Source organism: Achroia grisella, unplaced genomic scaffold (genome assembly GCF_030625045.1).
Source record: "Achroia grisella isolate CSIRO2021 unplaced genomic scaffold, CSIRO_AGI_Agris_v1 utg640, whole genome shotgun sequence".
NCBI lineage: Eukaryota > Metazoa > Arthropoda > Insecta > Lepidoptera > Pyralidae > Achroia > Achroia grisella.
The window spans coordinates 5,215,721-5,237,804 of record NW_026712977.1 but is presented as its reverse complement, the minus strand read 5'-3'; the positions used below and the strand labels follow the sequence as shown (position 1 = coordinate 5,237,804).

General features: G+C 31.4%; 1 protein-coding gene across 1 annotated transcript in view; it reads left to right on the top strand.

Annotated features, from left to right (window-relative positions):
• Positions 1-98: 98 nt before the first annotated feature.
• The window catches only part of LOC131849166 (plexin domain-containing protein 2), a 39,626-nt gene continuing 17,640 nt past the window's right edge, over positions 99-22,084 (top strand). The window contains exons 1-2 of the mRNA XM_059199167.1: positions 99-362; positions 7,766-8,050. Of these exons, the coding sequence (XP_059055150.1) occupies positions 278-362; positions 7,766-8,050 (370 nt within the window). The 5' untranslated portion in view covers positions 99-277. The remainder of the gene's footprint in view (positions 363-7,765; positions 8,051-22,084) is intronic.

The following is a 22,084-nucleotide window of genomic DNA, read 5'->3' as shown; positions in this document are numbered from 1 at the left end:
AGATAGAGCGAATGAATCTAATTTCCTACTCTTGAATACGCCAGCGTGGAAAGGATATGACAGTTTGATATATTCTTTATTACTCTGTGATAAGTAAACCTGCTAGCCTGTGACCATTGTATCATTTACATTTATTTTGTAATTTTTATTGTTCTCACCGTGTTCCGTGATTCGCTGTTCGTGCTTCCGTCGACAGGCGATATAGTAATTTAAATGACGATATTCAATATTAGTTAACATAAGAAAATTTGTTTATAATTCTTTGTTAAGTGTAAAAATGGATTTCTTAAAAGTGAAGTTTATCTCGAGGTCTTGTTTAGTCGCTTTCCTATTTGTGATTTGTTTGAACTTTAGAACTCATGGTGAGTAACATCCCACGTATTAAAAACGGTAAATTACAAATATTTTGTATTACTGAATACTTCTCAAGTATTTTAAATAATAGTGTATTTTTTGCGACTTTAATTGTTAATAATGATATACAAACCGTTGATGACAAGTCGTGCCATAGTTTATGAAAACAACGGTTAACTTTGGAAAAACACATTCTACACAAGTTTTTTGACTGTTGGGTTTTTTGGCTTGAAATAAGATCATTATTATATTATGACCATCTCCAAAAATTAATATAAAATTAATTTGGTATAATTGTGTAAACTAATGTTTATGCACATGTATTTATTATTGTATTATCTAAACAATAAAACGGAGACCTGGCATGAGGAAAATTATAGAAGTATTGAAAAGCTAGTCACTACTTACTATTAAAACTAATTTTTCAATTTAGACTCTTAAATTGTACTCAGTGAATATTCACATTAGTCATAATATTACCAGTATAACATATTTACTTGGTATGTATGTTTTAATCACACTTAATTTGTTGCAATAAGTTATGTGCAATTAGAATAATCAGTTATTATCTATTCTCCTGAGGAGCTGGCATTGGCAAAGACCTTTTGACTCCGGGCGCCTCCATATTACACAACAATTAACATATTAATTGGATATACATTTAAGTATCTTATACTTTGAAGTAAATTTATTATAAACATATATCATTACAGGCTAGGGTTAATATAACAGTACAACATAGGCATACAAAATTAATGTATTTTAATTATATTAATTTTGTATGCCTATGTTGTTTTGTGATTATCATTAAATACAGTTCTTACAGGCTATTCCTGATTTGGCTTATCTTCACAAATGTGAAGATAAGCCAAATCAGGAATAGCCTATTATGTATGGCTCTTAAATTATAATTATGAATAAATATTCATAATTATAATTTAAGAGCCATACTCTTCTCAGTGAATCTCTTGCCACATTCCGTAATCTTCCTTGAGTATTGGTATCATATTCACTATCTCTTGTAATATATACTTACTTTACTGTTTCTTAGTACTAAGACAGGATAATTAATACTGTCATTCCTATATAGAGGAACATTTGTTAATCCTTGTATAATAACTTCTAACAACTGCTTATTAATGTTATCTTCTGTGTTAAATGAGTCCATTTATAAACCAGCTATGGTTCAATGGTCATATGATTAACAAGTTCATTAAAAAACTTTGACTAATTTAATTAATTACTTCATAAAGAGACAGTTTGAATTATTCTATTATAGATCAACTCATATTCCAAGACACTGGGACTACAAATTTGATAGTTTGGATATATTTCATAGGTATGCATATCCTCTCCAGTAGATCCTGTTTGATTCAAAAGGGAATTAAAATTACAGCGATCTGTGCTAAGGTTCGATACCATCCATGTGGTGCCATCCATCCATCCATCCTTACTTTCATAGGTTTATAGTCTCCTCAAATGCTTTGCTCGTCCAACACCATTTTGTCTTCTTCTTCTTTCATGGAATAAGATATTTATTGGCGAAAATGACATTCACTATCTTGACTCCTTGAGTACACTATAAAGAAGGGTCACACAAAACAATAAATAACCCAGTATAAATCATTTAATGTTATTAGTACATAATAATTTAGATTGACCCTCACCAGAGCAACATAAGCTAAACATCAAGTAATCAACAGGAATGAGTCCAAGTACTGGAAAGTTACTGGGTAGCAATTCAGAAATTGGTAGTTAAAGCCTCGGCATCAAAAGTATGTGTTCCTCAGGAGTGCCACATTCCTAGATGGAGTTATTGCTTACTCTGATTTTAGATAGAAAACTAGTATATGTTTATGTCCCACACATAATTGGCAGATTACCATTGTGACCCATTTGTCATTTGTCTAGGTGTCAGTGAAAAACCATGGTTATGGAGGGATAGTGCATTGTGTGTCACTATAATATTTGCCTTAAGTTTTTTTGTCACAGAGATTTCCAGGCATTAAGCACCTTCATATTTGTTTACACTTTTGGATTGCTTATATGACCCACATGTCTTATTGCTAGTTATTTCTGAATGACTAGGAATCCAACCAAAAGTACTGAACTAATAAATTACTGCAGTGGCATTTTAAAGAAATGTGTGTTATCGATGTTAAATAAAAGTTATCTTTTGACTGAAATTGTAATTTTGATATATCTTGCTAAGGGAATCAGTCAATATCAGGGCTTTATTTATTTTATGCGGTTGAATAAAAGAGAGTGCTTCCAGGATAGTAACGCACTTTCTTGTGAATGTAGATGACCGTGCAAGACATTTGAAGTTAAGGACTGCATTAAACTTTAGGATCCAAACTACTTCTCCATTACAGTATTAGAGTAATTTAAAAAAAGGAATAAACTAAGGTAAACAAGTTATGAATTTACGACGACTACGAGGACGTCGCTACCTTTAACAATTACTTACACAATTAGAGAAATGAGAATGCTCGTAATAATTTGGTAATTTGTTGAGCAATCATCGCTTTCTGTTAATATAAAATTAATAAAAAAAAAATGTGGTATTAGTGTAAAAAGTATTTTTCTTTCAATAAAAAATATTGTTAAATTTGTGATAGGACCATTTTTACTGGTCAGTATAATTTGGAACCTAATTCGCGAGTAGAACTGTAAAAATAAATAGATTCATGAATCTAGTTATTTTTTATAGCATTGTATTAGAAACAAACGAGTTGCGCCATCCGACTGTTCGGCGTGTCTAACTGAAATATCTATTCTATTTGTCACGCCAAATAATGACTATAGTAATAACCATGTTCCCGTAACTCGTCCACGGTCTAATCTACAGCCGTAGATAGAAATATAAGACGTAAGTGCGGCAATGCTTTTGTATGGAAATTATCTTGTAATAATATACTTAATTAATAACTTATAATCATAAGTTTAACATTCCTCAGCCTATTTCTTGATGAAAAAACTCATATTCTCCTATATTAAAATTTCTGCTAAATTCATGTCCTAGGCCATAGGTTTCTCGAAGTTCCAAAATATTATACACAAAGTGTTTCAATCTTTGTGCTAGATGAGAAAACAGCATGTTAAGAAGAATTTGTTAGTATTTCATAGAAAAAAATCTCATCTTTAGGATTACAATCGTCTATACTATATAAAGAGATATTACATTTTTGTACGTATTTTTGTAATGGAAAACTCATGAAATACTTGACCGATTTAATTAAAATATAGGCTGTATTCCATGAGGACTGCGTCGCGTGATCCATTTACTTATTTAATAAAAACTGCGTTGATGAGAATTGTGAACATTATATTTAGTAATTAAATATGCACTAAAATATTTATAGATTCCTTACAAGCAATTAGATGCCATCATTATAATTAATTACAATGCATATCCTAAAGTAGCATTGGACATTGTTTACTTAATTTACCAAGAATTCAAAAACAGATTATATCTGTTATACCTACCTAGTTAGTTATGATAGCCTAACCGTTACCATCCTGTAGTGTCGAATTTTTGTTGTACGCGATAACCTTCTGCCTTCCTTTTGTCTCAGAATGTAGACTTTTTTATCGCATATGTTCCAAAGCTAAGTGATAATTTGACATTTTGGTGATATTGTGTGTACTAAATTCACCTTCTCGCAGAGGTTATGGCTATCTCTGCGATTTTTTAACCGTTGTTTTTTCTATTTTAACTAAGTCGCCAAATTGGCGGCGAATCTGACCTGCATATGTATGTAAATGTGTGTGTGAGCGTGTATGTACGAGTATACTTAAAATGTTTGCTTGTTAATTTTGTATGATCTTGATCACATCATTAGAGCTAAACTCATTAAAATATTTGTTCTCATATATTTTTTTTATTTCCTGCAATAATCGGTTGATGATAATTAAACAACAATAAAAATAAATAAAATTAAGACACCATTTATTTATACATGTATATAGTGTATTGAATATTATTCTCTGAAATAATAACTTTACTCCTTTATAGGTATTTAATTCTCCGCTTACTTTAGCTTCTTAACAATTTTATGTGAAAACTTATCACACAGAAAGTTTTCCCTTTAATATATGCAAAGAAAAATTAGATTATATATTAAAGACGTGTAACGTAAATATCATAAAGATCATATCGCACGCTGCAATCTCTAGTCTATGAGTGCCACTAAACAGGCAGTAATTTACCACTTTCCATCAGAAGTTGGTCGGTCATATACCGGTACCATATAATCACAAGGTAACATTATTTATCGCCTACTACAGATACAAATAACTCTGTAACCGCTATATGACTGGAATTCTGCTAAATAACTGTTTCCTGCGGTTCAATTAAAATAATCATACACGTATTCCAACACAAGTATGTGCAGTTTAATTCAACAATTGATTCGGCTGCACTACGCCTACACGTCCGTTTTATTTGTTCTCCCTCAATGCTGTAACTACACTCATCGGTATAATATAAATTTTTCCATTGAGAGGTATCAAATTATTAAAGCTAGCTATTGTCCAATCTTCTAGTTTTTAAGATGTAATAATCTATTTTCCATACATTTCGTATTGATTCTTCAGTTATTTAACCTTAAAAGGTGACACACACCTAATATTAATATGTAGAAAATAATAATATCAAATATCAAAGAGGCTGGTGTTTTTGTATATTTCGTATGTACGCTAGTACTTATATTTTCGGTACATGCCATGTATGATAAATTTATGCTTAGCAGTAGGTTCTCGCATACATACTAATTGTATGTTAACTATACAGAAGCCATCCGTAATCGTGTATCAAAAATATTCAAAATGTCGATACTGTAAAACTATTATTAATAATATGTAATTATATATAAATAACAAAATTGACGAGTAAATAAATATTAACGAAATAACTAGCAAAAGTAGAAATAAAACTGATTTAGTAATTGCTCTTTGTTTGTTAATTTAATCCATTTTAGATTTAAATTGTAAAATATGTACATCTACACTAGGCAGCGATAGAATCGCAAAGGAAACCAATATGGCCATGTAAGCCTAAATCCCTATTAACTTGTTTATCACTGATAAAAAGCTGAAACTATTTCATTTACAAATGACTAACAATGACTCAGTTATACGTTATATATTCACGTATTTATATTCACGTTTTGAATATTGGCATAACGAATATAGTATCTATTGAACGGCGTTATTTAGTTTTTCTACATCTATATACTCCGCAAGATATAAACCAAAAGGAAGTCAGCCCTCGAAATTAATGATTCACTAACTGTACAATTCGTCAGGTACAGTATTCAAGATGCGCTCACAAAACTGTACCCACTGTTATTGACATAAGAATTAAAATAGTGTGACTACATAGATTTATGAGGGTGTTGACCATGTGTGGTAATTGAAATAATCGACGTAAAAGCAATTAAGGCAATTAATGTTACTATTATATGTCAAGGGATTATTAAATGGTCGATAGGCATTGTGGACTATATAAAATGTTGCAGAATACAATAGAAGAATAGAATTCACAGATTTCATTAAAGGATATTTTTTTAGTTTATATCGATTGACCGGTTCTTAACAATTCTACAAATTGTAATTTGAATAATTATTTAGAATTTCCTCATAAACAATTTCATAATCGATCCTTTAAGTAAATAAGTAGTTGCAAAATGTATTAGTCAATGGCAGTGATTAAATTTCGTAAACAGCTATAAATAAACGGAAATCTGTAGTCACCTAAAATTTATTTACATTTTAGTATCTTCTATAAGACATAAAATATATTTTTGGAAATTATTGCAATTGTTAATAATGTCACTATGACATTGTCCTTTAACTTTCAGTACAACTTGATAACTAAATAAAATTTAAAACTACCTTAAAAGAATTGTGTAGAATTTTTGGCTCATGTATAATGCAAATATTCTAATGGTGTATCGTGCGTAACGATGCATTTTTACTCGCATAGGATTTAGTTTATATCCTTTCATCGTTCAAAACTACTACGTAATCGTTGAATAATTTCAATATTAATATATCTATAAGAATATTCATTTTGATAGTTTCACTTGCAAACTATCATATACTATAAGTATAATAGGTAATTAAAAATAAACACACACACAGACTTTTAGGCACAGTTAGCATCTGTCAAGTCATATAATGCTTACATTCCTACTGGTTGGTCTAACAATTTCAATGGGTCTCCAATATTAATATAATAACATCGGTTAACAAGATAATTACTTAATACAGTATTGTATTTAACGGATAACTAATTAAACGAACTCCCGCTTCTCCGCACCAGGGTGGGCAGATATAACAATTCGTCATGTTATTGTTTAAAGATATTTCAAAATTTCCGACTGATACAAGGAAATGGACGTAATTGTAGCAGCTATGGTTACTAAGAAACACTTACTTACGCTTACTTTGAAAGCAGTTGTTGATATTGTTGACATCATATGTGAATGTAATATGTATACATAGTTCAGAATGTGGCAAAGAACGACCACCACCATCTGCATAGTTTCTATGATTGATGATGACAATTCTGTCCATAAGTTTAATATATCTATCTATATGTATATGTCAACGAAGCGATTCTTTTACTAAGTACTTTAATATTAATACTCGGCATACAATGCTTTGTTTTTTATTAATAGTGCCTGTACATTTTTAATGACTACGTGTCAGAATAAATAGAAAAAAAAATTAGTAACGGTTTTAGCACTTTTTGTCAAATTGGAAGTAATTTCAAGCCGTATACAAAAATATGCCATATAAAACCAGTAAAATGCGATTAGAATATTATATTTTTTATAAAGATACACGTTCACGTTAAGATAGTTAGAGACTTAGCTAACTTACATCATGCCTACATCATGGTAATTACAAATGTGTCACTGCCATGCCCATGTGACAAAATTCTATTTTCTTAATATAATATTTTATAAAATATAAGTAGGTGCAATATCCAACTAGCCTGTGCTAAATATTTATATGTATATATTTGTTATATATCATAATATTAACAATTGAAGCATATACTTTGTACCCCTGTTTACCCGGACGGAAGAGTATGACATTGCGCACACTTATAGTTTATATAGGGAAGGGATAATAATCATTTAAAATACATTATATAAAATAAACATTACACTATGTATTTGACACACACATACAATAGAACCTTTATAATATTCAGGCTGAATTTAATTTTTAAGACAGAATTGAAATTAATTATGATCGATTATCGACCATTGGGTGACCAATAGTCATAACATAACAAATAGATGATAGACAATGTTTACATTATAATTTCTATAGTTTTATAAATAAATTTTTTAGTGTTCTAAACAAATATTTGAAATGTAATTATTAATTTCAGCTTGGAATACAGAATACAGGGTAGTCGGCGGCAATGGCTTTTCAGGCCAACTCAAGCCACACATTATGACCCTGGACCATAGTCGATACCGACGCGATGTCGTTCCCACTCATGACCCTGCAGCGGCGCAACCTACTGAGGCTGCAGGTGCTGTCACAGCCACTGCAGCTGCCAACTCAACTTCATCTGCTACATCAGCGGCACCAGCGGCAACAGTTCCATCGGTAGCGCCTCCAGCGGCCAATGTTACTGCCGCCAACAGCAAGATGAGCGACGGGACTCAAAGTAAGTTATATTTTTACATATTTGTTACTAGCTGTGCGCGCGGTTTTTATTTCGATCTAAAAAACAAACGCATGGTTTCGGTATAATAGTAGGCTGACATGTATGTGTGTGAAGTGATTGGAATAAAATAATAACTACTTACAACAACCATATTTTTTGTACAATAGTAAGGATTTTGTATGTATTACTACAATAAATTTCATAAAAATTGTTGAAGCATTTTCTAAATTTCTAGATATTAATTTAACAATTTTGTTCTTCGACAACATTACCGACATTGAACAATGGATATACAGATTACTACTTTATTGGCGAAAATCTTTTACTTTCATGAATACTGTTACTTCCTTTCGGTTTGGAAATAAATATTATAATCTGTATATTGTTCTACTCGTACGAAACGGGACGAACCGCTTGTTTGCAGGAAATAGGAAAAGTCGTTCCGAGCCTAAAAATATAACTTATGATGAAATCTCATTTATTTCGGCGATATGAGCTACAGTCTAGACATATATAAAGGTTATCAATCTACCTAGTCTGAAGTTCATCACCTTTTCTTTGTCCTCTTGTGTATTGTATGGGAATAGCGCACTACACATTTTCCGTTGATGTCTATCATATCGGCACAGACTCACTCCAGTTATAAGTCGAAGGTTAAATTGCGTAATCATAAAATAATATACTATAGGTTTCTGTAATTCGCGAACCAGTTCGGAAGTGCTCTCCCAAAGACGTAATACGCGAGCTAGTACTAAGATAGTTTTAGTTCGTTAGTTCTTTTTTAAAAATATACAAGTATACAATGGTACTATAGCATTTGACAAAAGAAAAACGCCTAGAGTTTTTTCACTTTCTCTGATTCTAGTAGAGAGCGAACGAACTAGTTTATTTGAGATCTACGAACTAAATAGATACCATCCCAGTAGCGAACTATCATGCGCAAGTCTACTATAACATGGTTTCTTTACTATAGATTTTTTTTTGTATCAAGGGAAATAAAGGAAAAAATAATATATAGTTACATAGGCCGTATGAGTATTATGGAATATCAATTATATTGTTATCAAAACAAACGAATTAGTAACTGGATTTATTTACTTGCAAATACCTACCTATCTTTGCATTAGGCTTTATTATGTTACCGTATATATCTATATGATCGCTATGATGTCGGTCATTCTATAAATTTATACATTTGAATACCAGTAAATTGTTTCACAATATAGTTGAAGGATAAATGTTCTGGATCACTTTTCATTTCTATCTTCCAACCATAATGTTTACTAGCAATTACTACTATTATTTCCCATTTCTACTGTTACAATGCCCCTTTTATGGTTCCCAATCCAATTCAAACGGGGATCGAAATTATGACGGCCTGAGCCGTGGTTTGAACAATAGCGGTACCCTCAGACTAAAGTCATATCCGTCAGGCGGGAGTTGACCTTCAACCGTTATATAAGTCCTTCTACAGGTTTGTCCGCTGAAGCTGTAAAGGCCAGCTGCGGCTAACGGCATTAGAGTAATTCGTAAAAAAAGAATACTGGTACAATTGCAAACTGTCACAATATAGATAATGTTATATAATATGATATTAAGCTATCGTCAACTTCGATATATCTTATATGACAGTGTACATAATAATAAACATGCATTATATTACATGCCGTTTTGCATATATATGTTATAATTACTGTGAGAACTAAATATTCCCGTGTTCACACCGATTTTGATATCACCTTCTCATGTAATATCAAGCCGCTGTACAAAATACATATCATCTTTTGTTGTGCACGACAGAAATCTGTTAGCTCAGGTGTCTTGTTTACCTACACACACACGTCATATACGTCGTTGGTTATAATTTTATATCATGGCATCTGCTTCAAGCATTTTTATTCGTAATAAAATCGAGTATATAATATCGGTTATAAAATATTCCAAGTTTCAGAGAATTGTATTTGTATTTGTTTCAATTCAATCGTAAGGCAGACACAGCAGTGAAATTATAGGGTACAGTGGTAGGTGACTCATGAAGACGTAATGTACGTAGTGCTATTCATGTAAATAGACTTGCTATTTAGGTATACAGCTTGTTCGATATACCATTCTACCATTTCTCGTTTGTCACAAAAAAAAAACATTGGTCTCAAAATAAGATTACTGCATAGACTTCTTAAAATAATTGACGTTACTAAAGTCGCATTTCCATCGAAATGCGTATCGCATATATGTCTTATTTACGACATTTATTTATATGCACATGCAAAATTATTGTATACATATGTGACCATATATTGTGCAAATGTACAAGTTGTGAACCATCCGTTGTAGTAGGAATAAACGCTGTAAATATTGTTATATTGGCACGCAATTTAACTGAAAACGTGAGAGTTCGTTCAACAATGTTATATAGGGTACGGTAAGAAGGAAACGGTATATAGAGTAAGTCATATATATAGGTACCAAGCTGAAAGTGAGTAATAATATTTATGATCCCGAACAACTTTAACGTAGTAGCAAAGTGAAATATTAAAAATAACTTTTAATAAACTTTATACATACAACTTTGTCACGTGATCAATTGAGTATAAATTTGTTTTCTAACTTCCACTTTTTTGCGACAGTGGTTCCAGTATCATAAACATTCTACCTAGCTTTCAGTTTTTAGAACTAAACCTTGCATATAGAATTTGTTAATTGTAAAATTTTGTTAAATGATTAATTATAATATTAATTATATACCCAGCATCAATGTTAATTGTTGGTCCCAAAATGGGGACATTTTCCCTGTAAAGTATATTCATTCTACACCTATTCTGAAACGCGGTTAATAGAGCCTCCTGTCAAGGGAATATATATACTTAAAAGGAGGTTTCACAACTATATAGATTTAAGTTAATGTTTCTTTTCATAATCACTCTAGTATTCAGTGTTAACATTGCCAAAATTGAAGCAACTTCTTCAAGATGTAAATCATAAATTTCTAGGATGTTCCATTTAATATTCTGTTTACTATTGTGTTCGGAAATTAATGCGTAATATTAAATGGTTCTAGTTATAAAATATATTTATGCTTGAAGTCTAATAAAGAGTCTGAGCTATATCAAGCTGGCAATGAGCCAATATGAGAGCGAAATCAGGAAATCCTGACTTGAATTGTACCGACTAATACCTGAAAAAATATTTACCTTTAATTCTTCCGCGAAAGTTATCGTCATTTCTCTAAAAAAAACTGTTTATGCTGGCTATATAGACGTATACTACTACCACAGCAATAAATGAACCGTCCACTCGATGGACCTTCCAGTTACATCTAAAATTCTGTTGCACGACCTTCTTTTTCTACTTAATGTCATGCCGCGGTTATTGCCCTCACAGAAATATTTAGTTGTCTCCGTGGCAATTTTTGAGAAATATTTTCTCAATTGAATGATAGAGGGCATACACATATGTATGTATATTATTCCCCACAGCTGCGAAGAAAATTTATAAATATTACATATAGAACTACTGGTGGTGCTTTTTTCAACTACCATGTATTTTTATTTCGCTATTTGAACAAATTGATTTTGTTGATCTTTTATACAATGTCTTTTTCGTAAACATATAATTATGAACAATATACGTGACAGTAACAGTGATAAATAAAGTAAATAAACTACTTGTCCTATCTTGATTAGAACGGTACATTAATAACATCTATTGTTTAACGCCCTTACTTATTTACTTTTACGTTGATACAACCAGATCGCGCCATGAATCTGAGCGCAATTGATTTTATTCTTAATGCTAAATGTCGAATATTGAGAGCGAAAAAAATGTCACCACGAAATTGTGCTAAATAACTAAATTAATTAATTAATCCTTTATTAATTTTAGTTTTAATATAATTTTTTTTAATTTAATATATTGTTCCTACCGTCCTATAATAATCTCAAATCTAAACTATCAAATTATAACACCCCATCATGGAAGTTTTTGGCTATCTACGTCGGTACTCATTCGTTGTGATGTTTTTAATAAATTTTACACATCTTGTTTTTTTTAATCCATTAGTATATGTCATTTTTGTAGATTTAATTATGTCGCAACATGTACCCTAACCTCCTGTATTAATACTCATCAAATAAACATTTACTTCAGTGCCTTTTTATGGACATAATTAATGTTCTACGTCATTTACTGCCAGTGTCAGATTGTTTTACATACAAACCACGTACAGCCTCGAGATGCTTACGGACTGCGGCCTTTAGGTACCGCGCACACTTGAAACACTATTACCGATAACGCACTCCATTATAGGAAAACGTGGCCAGTGTGCCCCATAAAGGCGACTGAACGTTGTGGCTAGTTACTACTTAGTATGTATAAATTCAAAGTTTTGATAGTTTGTATGTATGCTACGGACTTCATGATATGTTTGACTTTTTATAAAATTCAATAAAAAATTTACACAATTTAATTTTTTCTACTCATGTTTTACGAACATTGATTTGCTCTAATAATTGGATTCGAATTTATGCTATCAGGTTTATTAGCAGATTACCATCACTGAATATCATCTGCTTCTTCCTTATCCCATTTATTTGGGGTGAACATGTGGTTCCGAAATTATTCTTCCTTACATATGAGTCATTCTCACATACTGCGCTGATCCCAAATAATGGGATAAAGGCAATGATGACATATGAGTCATCTCAGAATTGTTGGAGTTCAAGTATTAATACTTGAACAGATTAATTATTATAATGTGGAAAATTAATATTATTTGTATGTCGACCCACAACTTTTTTTTAGTTAAATAATGACTACATGCACTAATTGCTTTTAAATGTCATGGTTCAAATGAAATCCCAAAGATATATGTTTCCAAAAACAATACACATGTGAGTCTATGATCAAAATTAAATAAATTATTTGTCAATTTTATATTTACTGTGTCCATCTCTTTGTTATAAAACATACTGCAGTGTTTATGTTTGCGCACTACCTAAAAGTACGGCTTTACAACCACACCGCCCGGAGTCTGTTCTTAAAAAAACTGCGGCCAGTATATTTAGAGTAGAAATGATTTAGTATATATATATATATATATATATATATAAACACCTCTTTGGGCACTTTGTTGATCACGCCACAACCTACACACTTGCTGATTCCACCTTTTGCACTGAATAACTTGACTCCTATCGCGTATATCTCAGGCGGTATGGCAACGTCGCATTCTATTTTGCGATGCGGCCATATATATTCGTCGATAGTACGATATACTCGACACTTTTTTTACTAATAATTCGTGACTGACTGGCTCCGAACGGCTAAATTTTTGGTATACACAAAGACTTTTTGGCTCTGAATATATTTCAAAAATCAATTAATTATGTTGATCACTTTATATACTCGTCCTTACTGCGATACTTACTTTCATCCGAATATATACAGATACCGTAACGGTCTATCAATTATGAATTTATTAATTTACTAATGTAGATATTTTATATTCGCAATGCTCCATACATGCAAGCTCCAGCAACGGTGGAGGCAGGGTCCCCCCTGCACCGTACACCGCACCCCGCGCACACAAACAAATTAGATATTTTTTGAATACACAAAGACTTTTTGGCTCTGTATATATTTCAAAAATCAATTAATTGTGTTGATCACTTTATATACTCGTCCTTACTGCGATACTTATTTTCATCCGAATATATATAGATACCGTAACGGTCTGTCAATAATGAATTTATTCATTTGCTAATCTAGATATTTTATATTCGCAATGCTCCATACATGCAAGCTCCAGCAACGGTGGAGGCAGGGGGGAGCACCGTACACCGCACCCCGCGCACACAAACAAATTAGAATAAATTAAATTCATAAGATTATTTATATATCTCGACTGCCTCGGTGGTCACACCGCTTTACATCCGATGGTCGCGGGTTCGATTTCTCGCACGGTGCAAACATTTGTACTCATCGGTCATCGATTGTTTTCATCGGTCTGGGTGTTTTATATGTATATTACATATGTATTTACAAAATAAAAATATCTATTTATATCAGTTCAGTATCAGTCTGTGTTAATTGTCCAGGGCTATTTATTATATTTTTATAAACGGTTATCTTTTTCCATCGCACCGCTCGCTATCGACAGTGAATTCATAGAAATGTCACTCTAAAAACAAAAATAGTTTTGTGTTTTGTATTTCAAATACAAAATGCAAAATAGGTATTTTCAAAATACTTTTTCAAAATAAAGTACCTTTTGAATTTTTGTCCAAACCTCAGATATTTTATTTATTTTAGGTATATCAATCATTACATAGTGTAGTATAAAACAAAGTCGATGTCGCATCTAACAGTACATAAATAAAGAAAGAAGACTTTTTGGCTCTGATACCGTAACGGCCTATCAATTATGAATTTATTATACCTAATCTAGATATTTTATATTCGCAATGCTACATACATTCTAATATCCGCCTCCATTCATTGTAACGGTGGAGGGACTAAATAGTTGAATAAAACTGAATAAGCACTTGCTCCACTCTATAGGTACTGCGTCGTCGTCGTATGCTGTTCATTTTTTCACTCGTTTTGGCGCCAATAGAGGGTCACATAGTCGTGGTAAAGTTAAGAACTTATAATTTAATTTTGATAACAATAGATACAAGTAAAAAGTAGGTATTATATTAATGTACGTAAGTACTGTACTTAAAAATATTTATTCTTTATTGTACATTTGAAAAACTTAACACTTAAGGACTTGTACATATACACGTACATACTGCCATTTTCTCTTAAAGACATCCAGAGAAGCACTATTTATCAAATACGCGGGGTGCACCGACCTTTGACCTTATAACAGCTGATTCGCGCGTAACGAATTACATTGCTACTTTTTGGTATTTTATAGTGGATATGTCACTATAAAATATTATTATTTCTTTAGATTATGACATAATAACATAGTTTACATGATTTTAAGGGAAACATACGATAAAAAAAATTCCCGTAAAATTTAAAAGATAAAAAATGGTTATTGTTGGTTATCCTTAAGAGATACACATATACCATCATGGACTTTTTTGTTGACCTTATTTTGATACATCTCAAAGCACTAGACAATACGCATTTTCATTAAACAGTATTGTATTTTTTTTATTTCTTTAACTTTAATGCACAAACAAATTTGTACATGTGGCGGACTTAATATTTTGCCGCGTTATTTACTAGGCAACCATGAGTGGTGCAGCGAAAGATTATTGGCGGTGCACTAATATAAATAAGAAATGTCAAAAAAAGATATATAAATACAAAGCAAAATATACATTTCTATAAAAAAATAACAATATACATACATAAATATATAACCCATAAATGTATAAATAAATACATAATGATCCGATAATCAAATTATAAGTACAGTCTCAAATTGAAAGTAAGAAAAACAGAAAATATAGAGAGAACTATAGGGATATAACAGAAAGATGTGAAAAAAGGAGAAGGACAGTAAAAAAGTTACAAATTTAAATAATGTTGCCGCAATTTCTGTTTAAATGAATTTATTACATTATTATATATATTAGGCATACGACTAGCCTTATGACTGTTACTTTTTTTTTAATCTATACATGTAAATAAAATTGGAGTGTCTGTTTGTAATATTGAAATAACCGTTTTTTACTACTTGCATATGAATATAAATACGGTACATACACCAAAATAACATATTTTACAAGTTTTGTCTGTCTGTCTGTCTGTTTGTTCCGGCTAATCTCTGAAATAGCTGGACCGATTTTGACGGGACTTTTTTTGGCAAGTAGCTGATGTAATAAGGAGTAACTTACGCTACTGTTATTTTAGAAAAATAAAATAAAATTTCACGCGGACGAAGTCGCTGGGGCCAGCTAGTGTATAGATATACCGAGATTTAATATTTAAGTTGCTATTATGTTGGTGACAAAATTTTACTGTAATGTTACTATTACGTTATCCTACACAATTTGTATTATTTTGGATGAATAAATAAATAAATAATAATCTATACATCTATACATTTAATAAAAATTGGAGTGTCTGTTTGTAATATTGAAATAACCGTTTTTTACTACATGCATATGAATATATATAAGGTACATATACCAAAATAACAATTTTTATAATTTTTATCTGTCTGTCTGTCGGTCTGTTTGTTCCAGCTAATCTCTGAAATGGTTGGACCGATTTTGACGGTACTTTTTTTGGCAGGTAGCTGATTTATAAGGAGTAACTTAGGCTACTTTTATTTTAGAAAAATAAAGTTAAATTCCACGCGGACGAAGTCGCTGTTCCCAGCTTGTTTTTAATAAAAACGGTTTATTTGATAGAAAAAACATCTTTTTTGTGGTACTTGAGAATGTTGAAGCCTGTTGTTTGTAATATTGAAATAACCGTTTTTTACTACTTGCATATGAATATAAATACGGTACATATACTAAAATTTATTTTTATACAATTTTTGTCTGTCTGTCTGTCTGTTTGTTCCGGCTAATCTCTGAAATAGCTGGACCGATTTTAATGGGATCTTTTTTGACAGGTAGCTGATGTAATAAGGAGTAACTTAGGCTACTTTTATTTTAGAAAAATAAAGTTAAAAACCACGCGGACGAAGTCGCGGGAATAGCTAGTGTATAATATATTAGAGATACCTACGTGTTTTTTTTTATTGATGACTAGCTGTACACGGGATTTCGTCCGTGTGTAATTTAACTTTATTTTACTAAAATATAAGAAGTTACATTCCACGCGAACGAAGTCGCGTGTACAGCTAGTTGTCGGTAGTCTAGCGATTTAGCTAGTACACCGCTTTGATTCCTGCTTGGTGGTCGAGGGTTCGATTCCTCGCACGCTTCAAACATTTGTATTCATGAGTATGATTGTTTGTAACGGTCTGGGTGTTTTCTATGTATAGATAATATATATTAATTTACGAAAAAAATCTTTGTATTTGTATCAGTTATCTGGTACCCATAACACAATGTTCAGCTAGCTTAACTTGGGTCTAGATGAAGCTGTGTGAATTGTCCTGAGATTACTATTATTACTATAATAAATCTTTTCAAATCAGCCGATGTTTATTTTTGCCATAATACGTGCTGTTACCATGTGATAATATTACGTAGTTACTGTTTGATAATGTGATAATATTACGTACTTATTACTGTTTTAAATGTGATGTGTTCATTATTTATATTTCCTTTGAATTAAAGACAAGTGTATATATATATATATATATATACGCGCACTTAGTTGTACACTTTGTTGATCCAGCCACGACCCGTAGACACATTTGCTGGTTCCACTGTCTATCTCTTTCTACCACTATAACGGTATCGTGGCGGAACGGCAACATGTTGCCGTTCCGCGTTCCCGCGTGTTCCCTAGATAAAGTATTCATCGATAGTACCTGTACTCGATATATATGTTTTCAACAATTTCCTGCATTAGTGACTCCGTATCAGCAAAATTTTTTAAATGCACAAAAACTTTGGCTCTGAATATATTTAAAAAATCATTTACTTGTGTGTTGATGAATTTATATACTAGTACATGAAGTACCTAAAATACTTGTTCTGATTCGAATAGGTAGCGATATTATGAATTTATTGTACGTAATCTAAAGATTTTGACGAAATAAGAGTAATTAGTTATCTATCTATCTGTTAACCTTGACTTCATACTGGCACCAGTATTATCAGATGATGAACATACTCTTCGAAAACTTACAGCAGAAATATCGTGTTTGGACTCATTAGATTGGTCTCGATGAATAGAGTTTAAAAAACTTAAAATAAATGGTAAATTAGAAATAACGTATAAAAACACTCTACGCAAAATTCAACCACTTTAAAACTTAATAATAATAATTAGGAAAAGATCAAAGCTATAAGTGCACTGAAAGTAATTGATGGCTTCCACACAATATTTTCAGTACTAAACAACTCTGTTTGTTCAGTAAAAGTGTAAATATACTGGTAACCTTTAATCATATTTTATATGCAAACATTACATATACAAACCCTAAAGTTTTATTTCAAGTAAATAACTAGTTTATTAGCATACAACGTTATAATTTAATTTTCTCATTGCTTTCTTGATTTAATTGATTGATTTTAGAAACATGAAAGCGTAGCGGTTTTTGTATTGATTGCCGCATGCATTCTTATGTAAAATGTGAATACTATAACTATCAGATGGCAATTGTAAGTAGCTTTGACGTAGTCTAGTGTTTTGAGTAGTCATGCTCACTAAAATATCCAGACTTGTGGCGGCGTGGTGGGCCGGGTCATTGGGCTCCCTAAAATATGGTCGAGCGCAGTGATGGCTGGCTCATCCGTCATACTCGTGAACGGGTGCTGCTTGTAGGGACTGGTCTGCTCTAATCACTATGACTGATTTTCTCTTATTAATTGTTTAACCAGTTGGTTATATATTCAATATTTTTTCTATTTGAGTATTTAATTGAATTAGTGCTAATTGGTGGTTTGTATTCACACACTTAAACTTAAAAATGTAAAGTAATAATAAAATTATTTAAAAGAGCAACACGCAAGTTTCTTGCTCGTTCTTCTTGTGATGAGACAGCTTTCCGAACGAGCGGTAGATTAAAAAATGTAATGACTATTCAAAAGTGCTTCAATGTAAGTTTATTTGAATAAATGATTTTCTATTTCTATTTCTATTTCAGAATGGCCAGTAGTTTTCAAGAAATAAGTCTTTGAAATTGTACGTGTAACTTATATATATACTAGTTTTTTCACCACAGCAAACAACAACAATATGGCCTAGTTAGTAGTGTACCTGTTTACCAATTTACCACATAGATACTCCGAGTTCGAATCCTACACTTTTTTTTCATTATTTATTTTTTTGTTTTTTTTTATTTTATATTTTAATAATTAATTTATGATTATATACGATTATGAATTTATAATAAAAACGTAGTTAAGTATTAAATTAATTTTACTACTTAGGAGTGTACCTGTGTACCAACTTACCACACAGACACCCCGGGTTCGATTCCCACCATTGACTATTGTTATTTACTCCTTTTTGTTTTTTTTTTAATTTAATATTTTAATAATTAAATTAATTTATACGAGAAAAACGTAGTTAAGTATTAAATTAATTTTACTAGTTAGGAGTGTACCTGTGTACCAACTTACCACACAGACATCCCGGGTTCGATTCCCACCATTGACTATTGTTATTTACTTCTTTTTGTTTTTTTTTTAATTTATTATTTGAATAATTAAATTAATTTATACGAGAAAAACGTAGTTAAGTATTAAATTAATTTTACTAGTTAGGAGTGTACCTGTGTACCAACTTACCACACAGACACCCCGGGTTCGATTCCCACCATTGACTTTTTTTTTTTTTTTTTTTTTTAAAGTAATATTTAAAATTAACTATTTTAATAATTAAATGAATTTAATCGATAAAAACGTTGTTTAATATTAAATAAATTTTAAGTGACATTAACTATTATAGCATGCACAAAAAATATTTTGTAATAAAGAAAATATATTTGAAATGTTGTTGTGTTCATTATTTATAAGATCTTACTATAATTGTTAGCTGCTTTACAATTTAGAAAGTATAATAGTTAATGTAAATTAAAATTAATTTAATACTTGACAACTTTTTGTTCGATTAAATTCATTTAATTATTAAAATAGTTAATTTAAAATATAACATAAAGTCAAAACAAAAAAAATTCTATGGCGGGAATCGAACCTTGAGCGTCCGTTTGGTAAGTTGATTTGAAATTCAAAGGCTTATTTCTTCGAAATTACTGGTCATTTTGTAATAATACTTAGGGTTCGCATACCCTTATCGGATAATACTAATACACGGAGTTTCGTCACAATAAAATATCTAGGTTAGGTATAATAAATTCATAATTAATAGACCGTTACGGTATCTGTATATATTCGGATCAAAACAAGTACTATGAAATAAGAAAGAGTATATAAATTGATTAACACAAGTAATTGATTTTTGAAATATATTCAGAGCCAAAAAGTCTTCTTTCTTTATTTATGTACTTGTTAGATGCGACAGCGACTTTATTTTATACTATACTATACTATGTAATGATTGATATACCTAAAATAAATAAAATATCTGAGGTTTGGACAAAAACTCAAAGGGTAATTTATTTTGAAAAAGTATTTTGAAAATACCTATTTTGCTTTTAGTGTTATAGTACTTTAACTGTTATGTTTTAAGTAACAATGTTTAATTATAATTAATACTACTGCACCAACATTCCGATCGTGCAAAAAAATTTGCTGTTTCATTATTTTTTAGTTCAATTAGTGGTCTACCTAAGTCCTGGGCTAAGGGAAAGTCATGATGCCCCCATGACTCCCATGACCTCCATGACGCTCCCCCTGGATCCGCCGTTGCGTCTTCTCTTTATTCGCTCAGTAACGTTGTTACAAAAGAAAAGATTCCCGTCCAAAAAATAACAAGTATTGAGGTTTGATCTGGAGTCACGTTACTCCAGACTGATTTCTATAAATATTTAGATTAGATAGACTATTATTCTTGAAATACTAGCTAGACATTATTAAGTTACTGTAGCCATAATGTAGTAGCCCAAACGTGCCAATGAGGAAGCCCTTGGCAAATGCTGCACCCTGATTGGCCCGTTTGAATTGGATCAAGAAGTGGTCGTATGCCAAAAAGGTGGATTTGTATAAAATCGTGTATAAATCGCTTAATTATTATTATTACTCGTCTTGACAGTTGTGGCTCAAAACGGATCAACATTTATATATGGTCATCTGGCATTAGATCAACAAAAGGCCTCCGGATCAACAAGTGAAAAAGGATCAACAAAAAACTACCTATACGGCACGTCTGAGCCACAAAGTGCCCAAGGGGATATTTATATATATATATATATATATATATATAAATAGTTTTTTTAACCAAGAACTGAAACTTTAAAAAAGAACTCTTAATAGTTATATTAAGAGTTCTTTTTATTTTTGAAGATAGTACAGCTATATTAAATCGTAACTCCTATTACAGTATTAATTTTTGTAAAGGTTAATATTTATTAATTCTTTTCCAAACTGGTTTGAATCCAATCCGTGGACCATAGGCAATGTGAGTTATTTCACAACATTATAACGTTCTAGTGCATAGTATGTCTATATAGTTTGTGTCCTAGTTTAAGTACAAAGCAGTTGGTGTGATACATCCGACATTACCATGAAAAAGCATGAGTTATTAACTCTGTCAGACTAAGCCACAGTTACCTACCGTATTGGCCGCTGTATTATTTTATAGTACAAAAACACTCCGGGTTTTGCCAAGACCGTCTTTTATCCTTAATTGAAAAAATTAAGAGATATGCATATAAAAAAGATTGCATAAAATTGTAATAATGGCGTTTAAAACCAGTCGTACAAACGGGTTTAGGTTTATCGACGTATCAGGTATCTTATACGGACTCCGCTAAATAGTGTTCAGTTCATTTCCCTTATTTTTTTTCATTCTATTTATTTGGATGTTGGTATTGGAAATAATAATAACAAGCCAGGACATAGCGTCATCTAGCCCCAAGATAGGCTAGAGCTTATGTTATGAGTACTAAACAACTGATACTGCTTTTTTTGTAAATACGTACATACATAATGTACATAGAAATAAACTGGAGCGACACAAGCAATAGCACTTATGAATACTAATATTTACACAGTGCGAGGAATCGAACCCGTGACGATAAAGCGGCACATGTGATTGCGAGTGCGCTCATTGAACGTGTACACTGGATCATCTGAACTCTGTTGTTTATACAGTATATAAGTTAGATAGAAAGTGTTGCGGCCTCCTTGACAGGACTGCTTCTTGGCCGGTGATAAGACTACACATATTTCTTCCTTTTAACTTGAGAGTTCCTGTTCGATTTCTAAAGACAGCTACGTTGTTATAAAAATTGCTAAATAATTAATTATTATTATTAATTAATAA